This window comes from Trypanosoma rangeli, assembly GCF_003719475.1.
Source record: "Trypanosoma rangeli strain AM80 chromosome Unknown Tra_15.4_contig_00110, whole genome shotgun sequence".
Taxonomy (NCBI): domain Eukaryota; phylum Euglenozoa; class Kinetoplastea; order Trypanosomatida; family Trypanosomatidae; genus Trypanosoma; species Trypanosoma rangeli.
Genome location: NW_021705856.1, coordinates 1 through 21,986, shown reverse-complemented (window position 1 = coordinate 21,986; position 21,986 = coordinate 1). Strand labels below are relative to the sequence as shown.

Genomic DNA, 21,986 nt, shown 5'->3' with positions numbered 1-21,986 from the left:
ACATAGATATGCGTGTGGGTATCTGTCACTTTTTTGTTGCGTCCACCTTTTTCCTCACCTTCGCTGAGTGATGCGTGACGCTGAGGAAATAGGCGGGGAGGCGAGGATGAGAATTAGAAGAAATAAGAAGACAACATTATTATTTTTTTTTTTGTTTTAATGAGCGATTGACGGCGCGATTATATATATATATATATATGTATGCTTCTATTCTGAAGGATATGTAAGGAAGTGAGAATGAGCGCAGACGGAGCAAGCTTTCTTCCACTCTTCCTCTCTCCCGCAGGTAAATGCGTCTAAATGCATGCATATCTTTGGTATATTTTCTACTTGTTACAAGCTTATCTCAATTTTGGACATACTACTTTGCAAATCCTTTTTTTTTTCTTGCTCCTCTCCCTGTAGTTCGGCAGTGGGGCCCGCACACACGCACTTGTTTGAGCGCAAATTATCGTATTTGAGTGTGTGTGTGTGCAGCCAAGTCGATGCTGCGCTCAACGCATTTGTGGTTGCATGGATCAGCAGCGCGGTCACAGTCTGTACTTACGGCACTGCTACGCATACGGCACCAGTATCAGCGGCCGACGAACCCTCTCAATCGCCGAGATGCATCCATGCAGTTGATGTCCACTTCCCGTGACCACTTTGTCTCTGCGTTGCAGGAACGGCAACAGTTGGTGGGCGAGGCAATGAAACTCCTCCGAAAGGAAGTCCGTGGCAGTGACACACTTTCAGATGTGGATACCGAGTCGGCCTCTTTTTGCATTGAAGTGGGAAAGCTGTTAAGCGTCGCGGCGGCTTTTGGGGCCACCACAACCACCCCTCGTGTGGCCGAGGCGCTGCGGTGGGTGCGGATGAACAAGAAACAGTTGGTGTCCCTGCGGCAAGTGATGTCCATCTGTATGCCGCTGCTTAACCTCAAGGATGGCAAGACGGCTGGAAGACGCTTCGTGGTTGAGGAACTCAGCACACCGCTGCTGACAGCCTTGGAGACCCCAGTTTTTGCGACGGCATCTTTGGAGTCGGACCTAAAACAACATCGCAGTGCCGTCGTCTCCGTCTTTACTCTTGTGGGGAGAGTGCTGGATAGTGACAGTGGTGATGCGGATGAAGCGAGGCAGGCTATCGGCGAAGACGACCTTCGCCGCCCTTCTTCAATGGAGGATTCCTTGAAATTGTATCAAACGGCATTGCTATTTTTCACAAAAGGCGTTGATGCGCTGCTCATGATGGTGAAGCGACAGCTTCCGCCGCTTGAGATTTTTGAGTGTGTTCACATACTACAGGCCTGCGGGCGCCTTGAAGCGGATGCTGAAGACGACTTCGCGGCAACAGTGAGGGATGGATTAAATAAGGTGCGACCAATGATTGATGCGGCTCTTGGCCCATCTACAGGGACGAGCAAACGACCTAGTGACGTTTGCCACCTACTTTCTGTAACGTCCAAGTTGCAGGATGCACAACACATGAGGGAGTTGTCCCGTGCTGTTCTTGCATTATTGCCTCTTGCATTGGCTTCTGCATCTGTGAAAGATATCTGCGTAGCTCTCCAGGTGTTGGTGCGACTACGTTCCAGTGCAACGGAGGTTACAGAAGAATCATCTATGGTTCGGCGTGTTCTTGAGGCAGTACGTCCAAAACTGTTTCTTATCGCTGAAACGCATCCAGGCTCACTGCGACATATCGAGTGTTCATCGCTGATGTCGACTCTCTCCCGTCTTGATGAAGAACTGGCGGATGATCTTGTGAATCTGCTTTGTGGTTGTTTTTCCGCTTCCATGGAACAGGTACCGCCAGCTCAACTTATTCCGTTTCTTCAAGGCCTCGCCAGGTGCAGCGAGGCTGCTTCACGATCCTCAGGTGAGGCACACCATGTCCCTTTTTGGGAAGTTGTTCGTCTCCCATCCGTGCTTCCATGCATTGAGCAAGCCGCAGATCGTGTTATTGCTTGGGCGGCGGCTGGGACCTTGACGAGTATGGAGTCGGCACAGCTGCTACTTCTCTTTTTACGGCTGCGGTACCCCAGGGTTACTGCCGTCTACGAGGCCTTGGAACCAAAACTGTCGGTGACCGTCGATTGCTTGTCAAAAGGCCACTCCGATGATAACAACGGCACTGATGGTGATGCTACTTGTAGTTCTGGTGATGGGAATGCAGTTGGCGGAAACGGATTGAGTCAAGAATTCAAGCAGAAGGCGTTGGGTGACACCGACGTGATTTTGCTTACTTCGGCTTTAATGAATGCTTTGAATGCTTACCGAAATGAGGCGGTGACTGTCACACGAGAGGAGGAGGTATCGCTTAAGCGTGCAGATAAACTGTGTGAGACCCTGCGGCAAGGCGCCGTAGGAAGCATCGCGCAGACTGATAATCCAAAGTCTCTCGTGATGCTTCTCCATCTCCTCTTGTCTGAAGGAAAGAAGGGAGGAGGCGGAAATGCCTCTATGAAAACGGCGGTGACAACGGCATCTGTGACGACTCGATCCCCCTCGCGTCTGTTGGACGCGGTGGCTGGACAGGTGTGTCTTGTCGCACCTGTCACTAACGCATACGAGGTCGGGGCCTTAGCCAAGGCCGTTGGAGAATTAATGGCACTGGAACTGATTGGGGAGGCGGAGGCGCAGCGGGCCATGGAGGCAATTTTGGAGCGGAGTGGATCGGTTGAGTTGAACGTTTATGACGCGCAGTCTCTTCTGGAGGGGGTTCGACGGGTGCGCGCGGTTTCCATCCCTCCGTCCTTTCTTCACCACCTGGCGACGCTACTGCAGACGGCACCTAAAAAGACGACATGGATTCTTCGACGCCTGCTGCCGGTCTTGAAGACAGCCACACTGAAGCCCACCGTACTGGAGGCATTGATTAAACTGACGGAAGTTGCAATGACAAATGCATGCACTTTGATGTCCACTAACGCTTCATCGCTGCCGCCGCCGCCACTTCGTGACATCGCACTTCTTGCCCATGGCCTGGCGCAGCTGTACGAATTCTGCTCCTGCCTTCCCAACAACGTTCGACACGAAAGCTTCGGAGCAGAGTTGACTGAAGAGCTGGAGGAGGAAACCGAGGAGGAAGAAACGAATTTCTTGAATGATGATACTGCGGCTGATGAATCTGATGAGTTTAAGCAACCTCTATTAATCGTGACAAAACAGGCGTTTTCGATTCTGGGAGATGTTGCCTGCGCCTCGCTGCAGCAACTTGGTGATTCCAGTGATGAACCAACCTTCACGCAGATATTACCGAAGGAGGTTGTTATGCTTGTGCAGAGTTTTGAAAAAGTGGGAGTGAGGCATCACACTTTTCTCTACGAAGTTGTCCCGTTCGTCCGGGATATGTCTTCGGCCATGGAACCGTTGGAGATCTCGTTACTACTAAATGCGTTTGCTCGTCTTGGCGCATGGAACGGGCGCGTTTTAAATACATTGGCTAGCAATGTTGCGAAACAGGTAAGTACATGTAGTCTGAAGCAGTGTCAATCTATCTTAAAGGCCCTTCAACTCTCAGGATTTCTTAGCCCTGACGTCCTTTTTTCAACTACGGCGTACAAAACAAGTCTGGAACAGGATTGGCGCCATGCGTGTGCACCTGTAACACAGGCGTCTATCAATCCTCTTGTATTGCTTTCAATAAGCGTTGTGGAGCGTATGACAACACTCATTGAACAATCTGAATCCGTCCCTGCTGTGTTGGAGACTCAGAGTCTGGAGGACATCGCCGCGGTTGTTCGGGTTTTGTTTTTTTTTGATCAACCACCACAACCGGCCTTTGACACGTACTTTGAGATGGCGGTGAAGTTGCTGCTTGCCAGGAAGCGTATTCTGGACGATGGCTCACCACGTAAGCAGAGGAATTGGCTGATGATTGCCCTTGCCCTTAACGGTTGTGTGGGTAAACTGCGGCGGTACCAGCGTCAATGCATCTCTGCTCAGGCAATAGCGTACGCCGTTACTTCTCACCAGACGGCTTTGGTCTCGCTGTCACCGGGACTGCGACTGATGCCAGAGGAAAAGGTGGCAGAGCTTTATTGCGCATGCTGCGCCTGTGCTTTGGTGTATCACGGCAAATTTTCTCCTGAAGAGGCCGCACCGTTTTTAGAGGTTATTTCAGAGAAATTGCGGGATGAGGATGTGGCCCGAAATCCTCGTCGTGTTAGTAGTGCGTTGCGACATTTGACAAAGATTTCTTGTAGGCACATTGGGGCGCCATGTGTCGTCTATAGAAACGCGCTGGACTCGGCGCGTCGTCTTGCTGCGCTATTGCAGGGAACTGTAGTCGAGGAGAGGAGTGAAAATGCATCTCTGTGCTCTTCGTCAGCAGCTGCGGTAGTGATGGAGGTTCTTTCCATGAGTCATCTTTTGGCACTCCCGTATTCGATGGGAGAAACACAAGAATTATCGCAGCTCCTGTCGTTTTTTGCAGACCAAATACGTAGGAACGGGGTTTCAACACTTTCAGCCGCTGAGGGTTCCGTCCTTGTGTTGGCCACAGTTATTGGAACGACCACGACAACTCCTTGTCCAGTGAACGTGGCATGGCTAGACGAAGTGCAGCATGGCATTCTCTTGAAGAAGCAGATGTCTGTTCATGATGCAGTGAATATTCTTCTTGCTGGGGCGCTGTGCCGTAACGAACGTATTGTGCGGGCAGAGACAGTGCAGTTAGCCTCGCGTGTGCTGGTGAGTCAGATGGGGAAAACGGATTCGACGGGATTGTGGTTACTGCCCAACCTTTACCGTCTTACGACGGCGGGTGACGCGTGCTTTATGGCGTGGTGCACACGACTTCAGGAGGCGGCTGCAGATGGCGCTTCTGCTTCCGTTGCTGGCGGCGTATTAGAGGTTTTTGAACGCGTTCTTCCGGCGCTGCTGCGGGCGATGCGCTCTGCCTCAAAGGACGTCACACCAACGCTGTGTTGGAAGTGCCGGGCGGATGTGGTTGAGCAGTATCGTCGCCATTCGCTGAAACGTGGGGAGGATGCGGGGCTGACTGAGGTCTTCGCGGAACTGCTAGAGGAACAGGAGTTATGTGTTTCCCCACATTCCACCAACTAAATGGTGTCAAACGAAAAAGAATGGCAAAAAAAAAGGAGTAGGATATGGAGGGATAAGAAAGAAGGAGCACATAGGCCGAAAAAAAGAGTATCCTAGTGTGAGTTTGTGAAGATATAAAGCCCCGTTAAAATGAAGAGATGTGAATTGTTTTATTGATAGTTTTAGTTGTTGCTAAATGTCAGTCCGCATTGTATGCGTTGATTTTTCTCCTTTGTTCTGTGTGCCTGTGTGGACGTAGGTGATCGTTTGCTGTCGTCCACCTGTAGTCATGCTTTCAGATGCGGAGTTCTCCCACCGCCTTGACGTTGCGTTGGCGCAGACGACGAAGAGCTTTCAGCACGCTATCCCCTTTGGTGACCGCATGGTGGAGCTCGGCGGGTCTGTTATGGATAACTCCATGCGGCTTGGCACCTTAATGTCTTGTGCCTCTTCGCCCCCTCGTGCAGGCGGGCTAAGTAACACACAGAAGGACGAGGAGGCGCAAGCCACGGAGGAGATGTTGCGGGAAATTGCGAAGATTGAGAGCGAGTCCCGCGTGGAGGGTCTGCAGCATTGGCTGGACCGTGCTTCCGAGGGACGTCGTATGGGCGAACGGTGTCTGAGTGTCCTTAAGAACTTATCAGGCTGTTTAGGCTCCATGCAAGACGTCACGGGGGCTGTGCAAGAGCAAAGCAACCTCCTGAGCAGCAACGCGTCCGCGCTTATGGTCCGGAAGACAAAACTGGAGATGGTCCAGGAGGAGCTTGAACGGATGATTGGGCATTTCACCCGCATTGAAGTTTTGGCACAGGAAGCCGAGAGCCCTGCGCTCTCGGCCGCCTCCACACGCTACCCAGGCATGCTGCAGGAGATGGAGGAGGAGATGCATTTTCTGTCTCGGAACCCACAGCTGTTGTCCTCCAAGACGTACGCAACACGATTGGCGCTGGCGCAGCAGCGTGCCCTTCAGTGTCTAAAGGATGCCATTGTGGCATCATTGCAGTCTGCGCAAATTGTGACTGTGAACGCTGAGGCCTACCAAGTGTCGTTCTATCAGCGACGGCGGAAGAGTTCAAGTGAAGCCACAGATACGGGGGGACCTGCAGGTACTACCGCCACCACTGTATCCTTGCCACTCCCTAGTGTAAAAGATGGGTTGGACGCTCAAAGATATGTCGCAGAGTCACTTAGCCGCATTAATGCGATTTTTTGCGATAAACTTAGTGAAAAAGCCTCTCTTCGACGAATGATGGAGGCACGGGGAGGGGAAGTCGATTCGACGGATGACATGAACGACAACGAGATCCTTGACGCCTACCGTGAAACGCGTATTTTAGTTGTAGGACCTCTTCTTAAAAACTGGCTAGAGGCATGGTGTGGCGTTGATGCGATGGTGCAGCCAATGCCGAAACTTGTGAATCATCTCACTTCTCTCATGAAGGTTGCCATAATGGGAGAAAAGGAGGTCTTTGATCGAGTATGGCTGAGAGAAGACTTTAGCGCACGTGTTTTTCAGCAGCTTGTTAATGGTCTTTCTAATGAGGTCTATCATGTGTTCCGCTCCCAACTATTGCAGGTGGATGAGCTGGAGGAGTTGGCGCTAACAATAGAGGCGATCCAGTGGGAGAGTACGAGGCATGATGGTATTGCGGAGCTCGGTGAACTGCTCATCAAGTTAATTCAGGACACACAGGAACGTTTGATATTCCGCACAAGTGTATTTTTGCGTCAGTCGATTATGCGTGGTGGCCCCACCAAGGCGATGGTGCAGGAATTTCAAAAGGACGGTGTCACTTCGAGTGAGTCCTACATCCCGGCTCTTAGTAACTGTGTGGCCCTCCTCCGTATTCTTTACCCTTCTCTGGAATTTTCCGTCTTCTCAGTCTTTGCGGAGGAAGCTATTCACTGCACCTTAACGCAGGTGCAAGAGCTGGCGAGGCTTATGAGTCAACAGCGAGGGGAGGACGGCGTTATGAAAGGCGTTATGTGTCAACTGTGTCATCTGCTTCACCTTCGTGAGGAGCTCTCACGAATCGACGAAAATATTACTGTTGTGGAGAAGCGTATTGATCTTAGCAAAATTGCGCAGCGACGACTTGAAATTGTGCAGTCTTCGCGGGAGTCCAAAAAGGATGTGGAGACGGAAATCAAGATGTGCTGCGAGCGTCTGGTGCAGATGCTCTTTGCAGAGATCTCCGCACCGCTATCGGGAATCGCACGTAAAAAACCGGAGGAAATTCAGCTTGCCGTTGCCGCAATGGAGGAAAAATGGACGACCCAGAAAGAATTGCTTTGCGTGTTTATTTCCAATGCAACAACGCGGGAAGTTCTCCTGCGCCCTGTAAGGGCGAGACTTGACGAGCTGCTGCGCGAAACGGACTCCATACAACAACAGCAGCAACAGGTGGTTGAACCGAGGGCTGAAGGGGAGAACGCAACGGTGGGAGGTCTGTCTGTGCCAGCGGCAACGGTCAGCACTCCCTCCGTACCCGGGTCGGGCTTCCCTGGAGTGGGAAGGGACGGAGGGAAATAAGGCGTGGTACCGGAAGACGCGGAAGAGCAATCAATCCACCGTACCGGAAAAGATTTGTTCTCCGCTGAAGCGAGGACCAAACTTGTTATAGTGTGAGGTAGCGGAGCCACGGTGCTCCACGACAAACGCACACGTGGAAGAAAAACAAGAATAAAGCAGGGGATGCGACGAACTCCCGATATGGGGCATGTGCCCGTATTGTCTCTGAAATGCGAGGATACTTTGAAAAAAACATGTGCTTCTTTCTTCCTCCCCCCATCCCTATCCCCCCCTTTTTTCCCCTTTTTTCCTGTTTTCAATGCAACGCTAGAGGGAGTGTATGCCGTTGTCGCCGTATTTTTAGGAAACCGTAGCGCCAAGCCTCCCCCCCAGTGATTTTTGAGCGAACACCCAAAATACTTGCGGCTGGGAAAAGAGCAAGCTTTGCCTGGCGCGAGTTAGATTTGGGAATCGATGTTCAAGTTTTTTGCAGTTACTAGGAAGCTCATTGGCGGCCATGATGACACCACCCGAAGGCCGCAAGAGCGAGAAGACGAGAAAGATGCAGCAGCGGCGGCGGCGGCGGCGGAGGATGCCGCGGAATTCACCAGATTCCTTAGTCTACCTTCAAGTGAAGGGATTTGCCTCGAGTTGGAAAAACTGGAGAGTCGGTGCGAGTCATCTAGCCATGCAAATTCGTATTCGTCAGACACCGGCCTGGAAGGATCTGTGTTGAAGCTGCTTCGTGGCGAATCTTCTCAGCCTGCTTTACCCGCACGGCTACTGACACTGCTGCTTCAGCGTCTGGAGTACGCTTGTGTCCATTTTGAGGAAAGAGAATTTGCCGACTTCTTGCAGGACTCACTTCTCGCCCTGCATGCGATACTCATGACAGATGAAGCGAGATTTGGTTCGATGATGCTGAAACTTGGAATCGATCGTCAATTATTGCTTGTACTTCAATTTGTTTACACAAATCTGATGGGTCGAATCACCGCATGGACGAATACAACAGCGATAACGACGGTGCCTGACACGGACATCCCACTTGAGAGCCAGATCGAAACCCCATTCGACGCAAGAACAAGTTGTTTTTCAAATACCATGTTGCAAACCAATTTTTTGCGGCGGGGTACGATGATACGCATTCTTCATGAAACGATGCAGCTGTTGTTGACCCTTCACTTTGGAACTACATCCACAGCTGCTGGTGCCACGGGGATCTCACCTAGGTCTGGTAACGAGGGAGCTGATCCGTTATCGAGCGGACAACACCATCTTGAAGTTTTTGACAACGCCACAATTGCCTTCTTCCCCCACCACAGAGATGGCATTTGGGGTTTCCAGTGCAGGAGATCCTTTAGCGTGTTGCGAGGGAATGCTGAAAGGGTGTGGACATCTTTTTTTGTGTCTCTCAAAAGGTGCGCTAGACCTAAGTGTGCAAGATGAGACGGAGGAGGAGAAAGAGGAAGTAGTGGAGGGAGACGTGGTCGCTGAGGTTGTTCGCTCGTTGGTCCTCTTTATGTCAAGTTTACAGCGAGCTCCTAGTGTGTGGCTGATTCGCATTACCCTTTCCGGTGTTGGCATCCAGCTTGCTCGATTTCTTGCGGCAAAGGAGCGGGGGGAGTCGCTTGGACTGCTGCGGCAGTTGTCGTATAGTTTATTGCTGGTAGCTAAGTTGTTGAGGGAATCTCCGTTGGTGACCATTGAGGCGATGAGTTCGGTGTGTTTTTTTGACAACTTGGTGGGTACGTTGCAGGTGGTGGGCCGACAGTACGAAGCTGCACGTACCGACGAAAGCTATGTGCGAGCGCGAGCAGACGCACTGCGGGAGCTGCTGTCCGTCACGAATTTGGAAACCTTTCGCGTGCGCAAGCTCTCTGAAAAGGTGCTTCACTTGCCCCGTCCACGTTTTGATAGGCTGGCGGATGATAATGCTGTGGACGAGTTTTTGCATAGCTATATTAGTTTGCTGGAGACACAGCGTTTGGTTAGGACCACGGTAGAAGTGCGACGGGATCCGGCACTACGCCGTGTGTTTGCGGAAATTGAGCTGACAATTATTAAAGCGCTTTTGGATGACCCCACTTTTCTCGCCCCCGCATCCTGTATTTACGAAGCCTTGATGAAGTACACGATTGCCTCTCTTCCTTTACATGAATTGGGTACAGTGGAGACGCAGAATGGTAACCTCATACGGCCGTTGATCAATGCTGGGCTGTACCGCATCTTGTTTTACGAGCAAACCTTTAGGGCGTTTCGAGAAGACCCAGGCCTGCACTACGCGGCAGTGTTTCTGCTGCATTACATGCTCACACACCGCCTGACGTCACTGGAGGATCACGTGGAAGAGGAGGTGGGAATCACACTTGAGGTCTTCCTTAGCACTGACATGGAGGAGGCATCGCAGGAGGTGCAGCAGAGGTCAGTGCTCATGTGTGCGATCTTGCTTTCAGCTGTGTACGGCCCCAATGCAGCTCAGGTTTTGGAGATCATCTTGCAACGCAACGCCATAGCGATGTTTGCCACGATTGCCAGCAAGTCTAGTATTTTCACTACGCATAAGCAAGAAGGGGATATTGCTGGTGCTGCTAGTGGTGTCAGAGAATGGGTGACATATCTTTTGATGCAGTTATTGCGTCAACCCGAGGTGCAGCAGGGAGTGTTGATGAATCAGGCCGAAATTGCATTATCCCTTCTTACCGTACGAGGCATCCGAGTAAACGCAGAGCAGATGTTGGTGTCACTGCTTTCCCATCGCTGTGTTGAGGTGGAGTATACGCAACGGATGACGCCGCTGGTAAAACACACCTGGGAGTTGGTTCGTCAATGTGTGAGAATAGAGACGGAGGGATCACTTGTCGCTGCACCTATCAACGCCGATGACGAGGATCATCTTTTGCTATCTATCTTGTACTGTATTCGTACCTCCATCCATGTTATTGCTGTGGATTTGCCTTGTTGGGGTTCTGTGCGACAACTGCAGAATGTTCTCTGCGTTGGCGTTATTAACACGCCGGATCCTTTTTTTTGCCTGCTGCATCGGGCAGTTCTGCCGTGGCATGGTGTGCGGGCATCACACGGTCTCGCATGCATTCTGCGGACAATTGCCATGCTGGTGCAGGGAAATCCAACCTTGCGTGCTCGCCTTTTTCAAACCATGGACGCAGAACAAATGGTGACGTGTTTTCAAGGTGCATGGTTTACTTCGCGTGGGGGGTCGTGGTTGGAGTTTGTTCGCCTCATTCTTGTGCTTGTATACGAGGAAGTGAGCGACATAGAAGAGGGGAATACGCCGCCCACGTCAAAGAGTAGGTCAAGCACCAAGACCTTGTTGGCGGAGCTTAAAGAAGACACTGTCATACAAAATCCCGAGTTGTTATCGCCTCTGTTGCGTATATTTTCGAAGCTGAAGGAATTTACTACGAAGCACCGAGACGCGTTGGAGTACCTTTTGGCCCGGCTCTTGCAGACCTTGAGGGCCTCGCTTATCTCCTTGTGGATGCTGGCAAATGCGGGCCTGTTTGAGGTCTTGACGGCGTTGATTCCTGTTGTCACTGGTACCGCGCTGCTTGAGATGGTGCTGTCGCTGATTAAGAATATAGTTAGCCACCACATCAGTGTCCGCGAAGTAAAACAGTTTCTGATTGCTATCGCTCACACCGAGAATGAGGAGGAGCGGCGCAGGTTGGTTCCCATCGTCACTGAGGTGCTTAATGTCGCCTCCTACATGTTTTTTAAGCAACAGACAGAGCGGCAGAATTACATTGCCTTCCGCGAGCGCAGTGGACAAACGGGCGTGAAGGCCATATTGGCAGACTTCCCACAGGATGGATACACTGTGTGTATGTGGGTGCGTATGGAACGGCGTGCGGACTGGCGTAGGCCGCAGTGTATTTTTTCCTTGCAAAACTTGGAGAGACGGACTGTATTGGAGCTTGTCGCCACGGCCCAAGGAGTCTCGGTCGTATTTCAGAATGCAGAGAAGAAAGTCTTGGAGTTTGATTTGAATTGCAGCATCCCGCCACAAACATGGACACACCTGACGGTCGTGCATCGGCAGGCGGCATTCCCATTCAATGGGAATGAATTTTTATGCTTCCTCAATGGAGTAGAGGTTGCCGCGGTTTTTCAGGTTCAATACCCGACATTCTTGTCCGGTTTCTTCTACATTGGAACACGTGGTGAGGACGTGCAACAGCGCTCTTCTAGAGCTTCTTTCACTGGACAAATGACTGCGGTTTACTTTCTCCTGCGTCCATTGTCGCTAAAGGAGGTTGTAGATTTTTTTAAGGGAGACACGGGTGTGACGAGTGTAAAACAGTACGCTTCGCAAATTGCCGTCTATATTGATCCCCGGTTTGGCGAACGTGGTCAAGTTCACAATTTGGCGACGCTGATGCGTAGTCAAGCCTCCGGGTGGCCCTTGATTACCTACGAAGGTACTGTCGCGTGCGGTACAAACAGTATTATTGATGCTCTCTGTGTGCTTGGCGCACTACACACGGTGGCAGTGCCCTTGCTGGTTCTTCTGGTGAATCCCCAACTCCCGTTTCAGTGCCGTGTACCGCCGGCAAAACGCAAGTCAGTGCCGGAGGTCACCCGTAAGGCGATAGACGATCTGTTGAAACTTGTGGAGTCGCTTCTGCTTAGCAATATTGTCCGTGCTGACGTGTTGGAGGTTGGCCTTTTTCCTATTATTGCCCATGTTTTGCAGCAGTTTGTCGACTATCACTGCTCCAACCTCGCCCAGCGCCTGGGAAACTTGTGCAACGCTCTTCTATCAAATGTTGCTATTTTTGATGCGGCGTACACCTCACTCTTTCTTTCGGGGGAGATTTTACAGGCGTGTTCCGAGGAGACACAGCTGACATTTATCAAAACTCAGCTTGCCATGTGCAGCGTAAACTGTGAGTTGTGCCGACGTGTGCATGCGCTGGAATTGCCCAGTTTTATCGTGAGCGAGATAATTCACGTGTACAATACGCTCTCTGGGCATCACCTATCCATGCGAAGCGAACTCTTTGCCCTCTTGGAAGTTACTATGGTGGATCCACTTACAATGAATGATGCGGATGTTATTCTGCGTCTGATAACTGATAGTGTAAAACAAAGTGAGCCGGCGGTATTATTTGAAATTCTCGAACGTTCTCGCATTTTGATGGCGACACGTAACCCTCTTCTTGCTGCCTTTATGGGTAAGAAGAACCTTGCTGCAGTTCTTATCTCACTCCTAAAGGATTCTTCTGCGCCAGTGCAAAATGAGGCGTTATTGCTATTTTGCCTACTAGTAAGTCGCTCTCGGTGGACACAGGAGTTGCTGAATCCCTCCCTATTGTTTGCACGCGAGGCAGTCTACGTCGCCAGCGGGATTTCACTTTCATGGCTCAGGGAAACACTTCGCGCTGTGCCGGTGGATGATGAATTGTACGCCACACTGCGTGCTGCTCTCACTGGTCGGTTTGATGCACCCATAAAGGATTGTATAGAGTTGAGAAGAGAGGACAAGCTTGTTTTTGCCCCTGCCCTCACACCACTGCTGCAGATGATGAAACAGTGTCAAGAGGTGGCGTTGAAGAATCAAACCATGTCCGATGTTGCAGCGTTGTTGCAGCAAGATCCATCAGCGTGGAAAAGTCTCATGTCGGTGCCAGGCTGGTATGCGGGTTTTGTAGATTTGTACCTTTCAGAAGATGATGCACGAGATACGCAATTACAGGAAGAGTCGCCTCTTTTAGCGTCAACAAAGACAATATTTGTCAGGTTGCTCTTTAATGCGCTTCTTTATGAGGCATATGAAGTCTCAGAACTGGATCTGCTGGTGGCGTATCTTGTGCAGCAGCGTGCTCATGTGCTACTGAACGCAGTCTTGTTGGGATTGGTAAAGGAGTATAGTGTATTGCTTTCCACTCGATCTCACAGTTTTAATGTGGGACACTTAGGCCTCGGCAGCCAGCAGGCAGTGACAAACTTCACAATGTTTTTATTTGTGATTGAGGATGTGTTGTTTTACTCAGCCACCACCTACCAAACATACGCAGTGGCGCAGTCAGTGGAGTCCGCCTGGAAGCGTGGATACACAGAGGAGGAGGAGCTTGTACTTAATCCCATGAAGTGCCACGCACACGAGTCTCAGCATCGATCCCAAGAGGAAGAAGAAAAAGAGGAAGAGGGATTAAGCGAAATGCCAGAGTATCGTTTTTTTGTTGGTAGCAAGGCCTTGCAATTTCGCATTCATCCTGATGGAGTTTGGCTCCATGCAGCTCTCGCTGTTAGCACCATGCATCTTATTACGTCATGTGATGCGGTGCTTCTTTCTGGTGGTGCAACAAACAGCGGTGCCTCGGATTCTCATCAGCGTGGGCGTCAGTCTCGTAAAGGAGGCTTTTTGCGCTTTTTTGTGCGCCTTTTCCGCGTCACATGCAACTTTACCTTGTGTGATGCCGAGCAAGTGGAAGGCATTTTGCTAGTGGCAGAGCGCTGGGTGTATGCGGTGGAGAGGGCGCAAAGCTCATTTCTGTTGTTTTGGCGTCAAGTGACGGAGCTGCGAGAGCACTCGCCACTCTCCGGTTCCATGATCATGATACTCAGCTTGCACGAACTTCTTGTTCGGCGTTTGCGTTTCTCGGTGGAGGGCTCCTCCACACGGTTTGCGGGCTTAAACCATGAAATCCTGAATCGCATCAAGGGTCTTTGTGTTCTGTACAGGAAGACTTTCTCCCAGATGCATATATTTCACACGGAATGTCCCTCAGATGAAAGTGCACCACAAACTCGCAAGGACACACTTTCCTGGCTGTGTTCCAGGAGGCGAGAGGAGTCCATTGAAGAGTTTGTGGATGTGGCGTCGCGACGGGACTATGATGTTTTTCTGCGTCACTGCACCCTCATCATGGAGCGGGCCCAATTGACCGAAAAGGGCATGGCACGGCTCATTGAGAAGGAGCACGCAAAAGTCATGGGACAGCTGCACAAAATTATTACGAGTTTAAGTGTGGCCCGTAGGCAAATGCATGATGCACTGGAACAATACCTGCAGGAAGTATCTTTGGAAGCTGCAGGGACAGGGATACTAACAGAACGATTTGCCCCACAAACGGCGCGTACACTTGCCACGGCTGTGTTTAACACCATCTGGGCCCGTTTTCTGGAACGGTGCAAGGGCACCATCTGGGATTTTGACCCTGCTGGACAACACAGCACCAAATACGTCCGTCTCTTGGAAGTGGAGCAGCAGAAGCTTATTCGTCGCAAACTGGTGTTTGATGTCAATGGGACAGACCACGCGAATATCGCACCTATGGGATCCTCCTCTACAGTTGTACAAGAGGCTGAAGAAGGGCATCCATGTTCTCGCAGTGGAGAGCGGATGCTATTATCCACAGAACACTCTGAGAAGGGTGAAAATGAAGAGGAACGAGAGGAAGAAGAGGAGGAACTAGGTGAGGTTGAGGTTTTTACTGTGGCAACGGGGGAGCAGCCAACAGTACACTTCTCGATGGCGTGTGAGGTTCCATACATGATGCACTGTTGGAGTGCGACTATGATGATACGAGAAAGTGATCTTTGTATTTTTTTTGACGATGAGAACAAGGCGTATAATCAGCGAGTTGCTCAGGAGGCGGAGTCGTTGCTGATAAAGCCAGGCAGTATCATTTATCCCTCTGCTCATGTAAGGATGTTGGCGCCAGGTCGCCGGTTTCGAATGCAGCGGAGTGCCGTTGAAATTTGGTTCATTGATGGGAGGAGTGTATTGATTAATTTTGCCACACTTCCAGACATGCGTGCGGCTGTGAGCAACATACGTGCTGCAGCAGAGAGACATAAAGTGCCCTATTTACCTTTATGTGTATTCCATATGAATCCTAAGAAGGACCCACTTCTCTGGCGATGCATGGAACAGTGGCGTGAGCGAGATATCTCTAATTTTGACTACTTGTTGTGGTTAAATTTTTTTGGTGGTCGTTCTCTTAACGATCTCTCCCAGTACCCGGTCTTTCCATGGGTTATTGCTGACTACACCAGTGAAGAATTAGACCTAACGAGCAGTTCCACGTTTCGTGATTTTACACTGCCTGTGGGTGCACTTGGAGGTCCAAAGTGTCGCGCACGTGTGGAGATGCGGTACGAGGTAGCTAAACATCTTGGGGATATTCCAGCACATTACTTTACACACTACAGTTCCTCTGCTGTTGTGCTTTATTATATGGTCCGTATGGAGCCCTTTACCACCTTGCAGATTATATTGCAAGGTGGCCAATTTGATCATGTGGATCGTATGTTTCATTCGATGGCTGCTTGTTGGCGTGGGGTGACGGCGAATTCACAGGATGTGCGAGAAGTTATCCCAGAGCTTTTTTATATGCCAGAAATTTGTATGAATACAAATCGAGTTCGGTTTGGTTGTAAACAGGACGGAGAGGCGATGGATGCACTTGAATTACCACCATGGTCTCATGGAGATCCCTACGAGTTTATTTACCGAATGCGAGAGGCTCTTGAAAGCGATTATGCCTCCTCAATGTTGCATCATTGGATTGATTTAATCTTTGGATACAAGCAACGTGGCAAGGAGGCCATTGCCGCACTCAACGTGTTTAACAGGCACTCCTATGAAGATCTGGATAGAAGCTGTGAGAGTGATGTAGATCGTCAATTGTTTATTGACTCCCTTGATAATATTGGGCAAACTCCCATTCAACTCTTCACGCAACGTCATGTTGAACGACGCCCTTGCGATGTGCTTGATCTAGTAACTTGTTTGTTGAGTATGGAGACAGTTGATATTCGAAGTCGGTGCTCCTGTGTGACTCGCGTGGCAGTAGTTGCATCAAATCGTCTTCTCGTTGTGGGTGGAAGTGGGACCGCTCTGCTTTTTCATCTCACTTTTGGCCCGTCCGCAGAACGGGGGGGGAAGCATATCTCTGGCGGGGGACCTCTTGCAGCAGTGGCGACGGCAGGGCACTTAAGAGGGCTCACTGCCGGTGGTGGGCCTTCTGGAGTCCGTCAGGGTGGTGACTGTTTGCTGGAGCTTGAAAGTCGTACTGCACCCCTTCCCACCGGCGTGGTGCCAAGCACAAGTAGTAGGGCCGGTGGTCCGTGTGAGACGGAGAATGTGGCGGTACTTTCTTTCGATAAGGAGGTGTTTGTGGCCTTTGGTGGTCTTTTTGACAACACCTTTGTGATACGTCCACTGGACTCCTCCTCCGTCTATGTAGAGGAGCGCTTAAGTGCGCATCGTGGCCGTGTTGTGCGCATCACGGCAAGCGTCGACAGTCGGTACATTGTGAGCGGCGCAGAGGACACCACCTTTATTGTCTGGAGCTGCCATTTGCAGCAGGGGCGCAGCAAGCTGCGCGTGGAACTCCTATTCACGGTATATGGGCATGAGGACAATCCAACCGCGGTGGACCTTAGTCCCGCACTGGATCTCGTCGCCACCGCCAGCAGAGACGGTGTGCTTATGCTTCACAGTCTTACGAGTAGCCGACTCGAGCGCAGTCTGCGGCACCCAGAGAAGTTTGCTATTGATCGTATCCTTATTCAAGCGAGCTGCTATGTACCAAACATTTTATACGCCTCCGCGATGGATCATGTGATACATCAGATTAGTGTCAACGGTGTGGCGCTGCGGTCGATGACAGCGCCAGGACGTATTACGAGTTGGTGCATCACATCAAAGCACTATCTTCTCGTGACGACTGTGCCATTTACAAATTCGAATGCATCAGAGGAGTCGGGCGGAACAGTTCACTTTCTCCATGGCTTTTTTCTCTCCTTGTTGAAATCTGTGCCGTGCCCGTCGAGAAGTGTATGCTCCACACTGACTTGCTGCACGGTTCATCCTTCCAAACCGCAGGTAATTGTGTGCGGCTCCTCTGAGGGATGCTTGTATCTTTTGCGTGCAGAGCTCTAAACACATTTGCTGCTTGATGATGGGGATAGGGGAGGAGGAATGATAGAGAGAGAGAGAGGAAGAAGAACAGCAAACACAACACTTCGTACATTATATATGCGACTGGACAAATATCACAACAACAATATCAACAACTTGCAGTTACGGTTTGCTTGAAGTGTGTGTATGTGTGTGTGGTGGGGGGTGGGGGGGGAGAGAAAGGAGGTGTGAAACATCCTCCCTTAAAACGCACACGCGCACGTCCACAACAACAACCACCCAGATTGCAGCCAAAAGAAAACAAATTATACCCACAAGCGGAAAAACCACTACAATGCTGAACAAATTTGTGTGTGTGTGTTTTTTTTGATCATTTTTTTTGTTTTTCTCTTGTGTGGAGCATATATGATTGCATGCGGTCTTGTTGCTGCCCTGTGCGCATGCCTACTGCTTTTCTTCTTCGTTCGGTTGGACATTATTATTATTATCATCATCATTGCATCTTTCGCCAGGTGAAGGGCGGGTGTGGAGGGAGAGCAACCCAGCATAATAGAAAATAAACAGTATTGTAGCTATGCAACATCGCACGCATATGACGACGAGTAGCGGTGAATGTTCCGTTACGCCCAATCATGTGGCCTCGTCAGCAACTTCAACAGCTCCGGTGTGGAGGAAGGTGTTATATGAACGGCAGCCCTTTGAGGACAACTACGTGGATCCCGAAAAGTTCATGTTGGGGTTGCGGGAGAATGTCAACCTGAAGACATATGAGTACAGCAAGGTCGTCTTAGATACTTTTGTTGTTGTTCAGCAGTTGACGTTTGTTGTGTTTTTTCTTTTTGCCTTCACTGTGATGTACTCGGAGGAGGGGAACGCGTACGCGTTGACTTGGATCAATGCCGCACTCTTTGCGCTTTCCTTTGTGTTTTACGTGAAACTGCAGCACCAACAGGCCATGGAGCAGGGTGAAACCCCAACGCCGCTTCTCCAGCATGTAGTGGGACTTGGGAGGCAGGTTCTTCCTCTGGTTGCCGTGATTATTCTTTTTTCACCCATTCTGCAGACCCTTACGGCAACCTACAGTAACGACACTATTGTTGCCCTTAGCACCTTTGCTATGTGCCTTCATGTGTTGTTAACAGACTACAACTACCTGAACTGCAACACGGAAAAATGTCAACAGAATACGTCGGTTAGTGCTGCAACATTTGGTACAATTCTTGTGGCCTCTCGTATTCAAAGTTTTTTTCGTAGCGGTGCCTTGATCACATTTGGTATTCTATGCTTTACGCTTTCGCCCATTCCAAGGCATCACCTCAAACGCACTTCTTCCACAGCGCATGTGGGACTCACATTTGCGCTCTGTGGGTTAGCCGCTGGGTGTTTGATGCAGGTGCCCATACTTGCTGTGGTGTACTGCCTTTTGGTGGTGGCCGTGTCTTTGGTTATCCCATGGTGTTTTCTGACGTTGCATGGCAGCATGAAAAAACAAATCAACGGCCCATGGGATGAGGCAAAGCCAACCAATAGCGCCGCTGCAGCGGAGTGGGCAAACGCTGGCCTTCTGCATTGATGTTACCGCCTTGGTGGTTGCCGAGTTTGGTATGACGGAGGTTTTCTAGCCAAAATCCGTATTACAACACGTATTTGAAGATATTTTGTGTTCCCCTTGTGCACTCACTTTCTCATGTACATATTATTATTATTATTATTGTCTCTCTCACACTTTCTCTATGTGCGTGTGTACGTGTCATCTGTACGTCTGATGGCTCTCTATTGTGGTAGCAACGTCCAACACTAGAGGGAGGTTTGCTAGAAAGGAAAATAAAAAGTGAAAAGGAGCGAAAAAGGGAGGACATAATAAAAGCAACTACAATACGAAAAGGATCATACGGAATACCCCCCATGGTTACTCACGGCTACTACGGTGGTTACTCGCTTGTTCGCTCCAGTGCAATCGTTGGCTCTGGGGCGAATTCTGGCTGCAGTTGCAGCTGCAGTTGTAGCGGTACAAATGCGGCTTCTGCTAAAGATGGGGCAAGGGTAGCAGGACTTTCCCGGATGAATTTTGCTTCATGCAACAGCGATTGGATGCCATCTCTCGCCACATCCTCGGCAGCTGGGGCACGTTCCACAGTGACGCCCGGTGAGGCTATGGAACCTCTGGCGTCTAGCACGGGCACGCTAGCACGCCTCCCCTTCCTTCAGACTCTGTGGGCGATGCATAACTTTTACCGCTTCATGCCACTCTGTGTCACGGCAGGTACCGCTTCAACCCTTACCCCTGCTGCTGCTGCCTCTACCACCACCGCCGCCGCCACTGCTGCAACCCTCCCCACACCTGTGTCTCCTGCAGCTGAGATGGAGAAAGTGTCTGGTGCAGCTTTAGCGGGGGATTCTAAGCATGTGGATGCAAAAAAAACGCGGCCTGTCATTCCAATGCCTATCGGCAGCGACACGTGGACTGCGCTTAGTGATACCGTGCTTGCAGCTAAAACTGGCGTCGTCGCGACAAGACATAGTTTAAAACGTCCAGTGCCTCCACTGGCTATTGGCGTGACCGATGCGGACCTTGATAAGAAGTCAACAAACAGTGGCCCAGAACCACTCTTCCGCGATCTATTGGGCGCTTCTTCGCCATCCGAAGCGCCCACCTACACCGCCTTTACATACAACAGGAACAGTAACGAAAAGAGGGAACCAATCCCCGTGGATGTACTTTTTTCTGCGCAGCAGCAGGGACAAGAAGATCGGCAGAAGAAGCGTCATCATCATCCCGTCCCACCTGTCCCAATTTCTGTGAGTCCGCTCTTGTTGCCCAATGCAGAGAACACATCAGGGCCTGGGGAGGGCTTGCCGTTATTTCAAAAGCAAACTGAGGAGGCTGAAGTTGTCTCAGATGAGGAGAATTATGTCTTGCGTTCGCCCTTTCAAGGGATGAAGCTGTGTTCTTCCAGAAGGTCACCCACACCCAAGCAGACGCAGCAGGAGAAGAGCACGATTCCTCTTTTATCTAATGGTATAAATGGAGCTGCTAGACATGGTACTCAGCACCAGAATCGCTTGTTAACGGAAGGTGACGAGGACACGCCTCAGTTTGAGGAGGACGATGAGGATGCTCTGGAGCATATTAAGCAGCTAGTCAATATTGTTCTCTCTGTGAATGCTTCTGAGAATGCCTCCACGGATGCAAAGGAGGTTCCCAAGCCAATGAAGAAGCTGGAGTTTGACATGGAGTGGATGAATGCCAGTTTTCACAACCAACAACAGACCCCCTTTTTTCAAGGCTTGTAAGGGAGGTGCATGTGTAGATATAACGGTATGATGGGCTATATCTGGTGTTTGAGAGTTGTGGCCTGCCACGCGTAGGGCAAAAAGAAGTTTTTTTTAAAAAAATATTTAAAAGGAAGGAACAAAACAGCAGCGATGAGAAGGAAGTAAGGATGAAAAAATCTGAAAAAGGGAAGAGAGAGAGAGAGAGAAGAACAAAAGATAATAAAGGAAAAATAAGCCAATGATAAGGAGAGAGTTGAATGTGCAAGAAATGAATTTTTTAAAAAAAATATCAACCACCACACTGTGCGATACCAAAACGACCATTAGTGTGTGTGTGTGGGGGGGGAAGAATAGATAGATACATACAAGGAACGGTGTTCCACACGGATTTTAACGGGGACTTCCTGCGGAGGGGAGGGCGCATGCGTCAACCTGGGATCAGCTCTTACTGTGTTGCATTTTTGTTATTGTTTGTTTACCTGAAAATTGGCGGGCATGCGAAAGGGGAATGAACCAGGGGATTGCCTCTCACTTTTTTATCTTTGTGTATCTATGTGTATGGGTCTCTAGTACTATTGCTGTTATTGTCTTTATGCGTGCGTTATTATTATTGTTGTTATTTGTGTGTGTTGAGTGATGATGATGACGCTGCGTTATTATTGTTATTATTATTATTATTTTTTTAAATCACATCCTTGGGAGTAGTGCATGCATACGTGTGGATACATACGCACGTAGATCATAACAAAAGTAAAAAGGGGGAAATGGGAAAGGGCACGGGTTGTTTTTTTTTTTTTTGTGTGTGTTATTATTCTTCTTCCATGCTGGTAGTATTTTGTCCTTGGTTTCCCAAAAGAGTAATATGATGGAAAAAACGAACAATATTATTATGATTATTATTATTGACAGCTTGGACGCAATAGACAACAAAAACAAAAGAAAAAAAAACCATCCACAACGCATGAATTTAAATGACAAAGTGAGAAATGAGTGAGTTTAATAGCAGACGTCAAAAGGCTATTGGTGCTGTGGAGAAATGACAGCAATAAGGGGGTCACGAGCGTCTATATATGTTTTTATCCCTCCTACTTCACCTGTGGAGGCTGGGGGAGAAGGGAGGAATTGGAGGGAAGAAGTGAGACAAAGATGAATGTTGTTTTTTTTTCTCCCTTTCCGTGTTTTTCGTTATTGGTGTATTCAACTGTAAAACGAGTATGAAGGATGACGATGATTATGGTGTTACTGCGATAGTTGTTGTTGTTTCCGCCTTCTC

At 49.8% G+C, this 21,986-nt stretch overlaps 6 protein-coding genes across 6 annotated transcripts, besides 7 other annotated features; all 6 read left to right on the top strand.

The window, feature by feature from the left end:
* Nucleotides 1-180: 180 nt before the first annotated feature.
* Nucleotides 181-203: a microsatellite.
* Nucleotides 204-485: 282 nt separating this feature from the next.
* TraAM80_03986 (uncharacterized protein) lies at nt 486-5,051 on the top strand (the record flags this gene model as incomplete). The annotated part of the gene is made up of 1 exon (XM_029380935.1): nt 486-5,051. The coding sequence occupies one exon, from the start codon at nt 486-488 to the stop codon at nt 5,049-5,051; it is 4,566 nt and encodes a 1,521-aa protein (XP_029239175.1).
* Nucleotides 5,052-5,319: 268 nt separating this feature from the next.
* TraAM80_03985 (uncharacterized protein) lies at nt 5,320-7,563 on the top strand (the record flags this gene model as incomplete). The annotated part of the gene is made up of 1 exon (XM_029380934.1): nt 5,320-7,563. One exon carries the CDS (start codon nt 5,320-5,322, stop codon nt 7,561-7,563), a length of 2,244 nt encoding a protein of 747 aa, XP_029239174.1.
* A 453-nt stretch (nt 7,564-8,016) lies between these two features.
* On the top strand, nt 8,017-8,991 carry TraAM80_03984 (neurobeachin/beige protein; the record flags this gene model as incomplete). Its single annotated transcript, XM_029380933.1, has 1 exon — nt 8,017-8,991. One exon carries the CDS (start codon nt 8,017-8,019, stop codon nt 8,989-8,991), a length of 975 nt encoding a protein of 324 aa, XP_029239173.1.
* A 73-nt stretch (nt 8,992-9,064) lies between these two features.
* TraAM80_03983 (putative neurobeachin/beige protein) lies at nt 9,065-17,458 on the top strand (the record flags this gene model as incomplete). The annotated part of the gene is made up of 1 exon (XM_029380932.1): nt 9,065-17,458. One exon carries the CDS (start codon nt 9,065-9,067, stop codon nt 17,456-17,458), a length of 8,394 nt encoding a protein of 2,797 aa, XP_029239172.1.
* A 157-nt stretch (nt 17,459-17,615) lies between these two features.
* Nucleotides 17,616-17,637: a microsatellite.
* A 274-nt stretch (nt 17,638-17,911) lies between these two features.
* Nucleotides 17,912-17,935: a microsatellite.
* A 94-nt stretch (nt 17,936-18,029) lies between these two features.
* Nucleotides 18,030-19,010, top strand: TraAM80_03982 (phosphatidylinositol N-acetylglucosaminyltransferase subunit C; the record flags this gene model as incomplete). The annotated part of the gene is made up of 1 exon (XM_029380931.1): nt 18,030-19,010. One exon carries the CDS (start codon nt 18,030-18,032, stop codon nt 19,008-19,010), a length of 981 nt encoding a protein of 326 aa, XP_029239171.1.
* A 121-nt stretch (nt 19,011-19,131) lies between these two features.
* Nucleotides 19,132-19,150: a microsatellite.
* Nucleotides 19,151-19,342: 192 nt separating this feature from the next.
* On the top strand, nt 19,343-20,731 carry TraAM80_03981 (uncharacterized protein; the record flags this gene model as incomplete). The annotated part of the gene is made up of 1 exon (XM_029380930.1): nt 19,343-20,731. The coding sequence occupies one exon, from the start codon at nt 19,343-19,345 to the stop codon at nt 20,729-20,731; it is 1,389 nt and encodes a 462-aa protein (XP_029239170.1).
* A 171-nt stretch (nt 20,732-20,902) lies between these two features.
* Nucleotides 20,903-20,922: a microsatellite.
* Nucleotides 20,923-21,314: 392 nt separating this feature from the next.
* Nucleotides 21,315-21,398: a microsatellite.
* Nucleotides 21,399-21,595: 197 nt separating this feature from the next.
* Nucleotides 21,596-21,617: a microsatellite.
* Nucleotides 21,618-21,986: the final 369 nt, after the last annotated feature.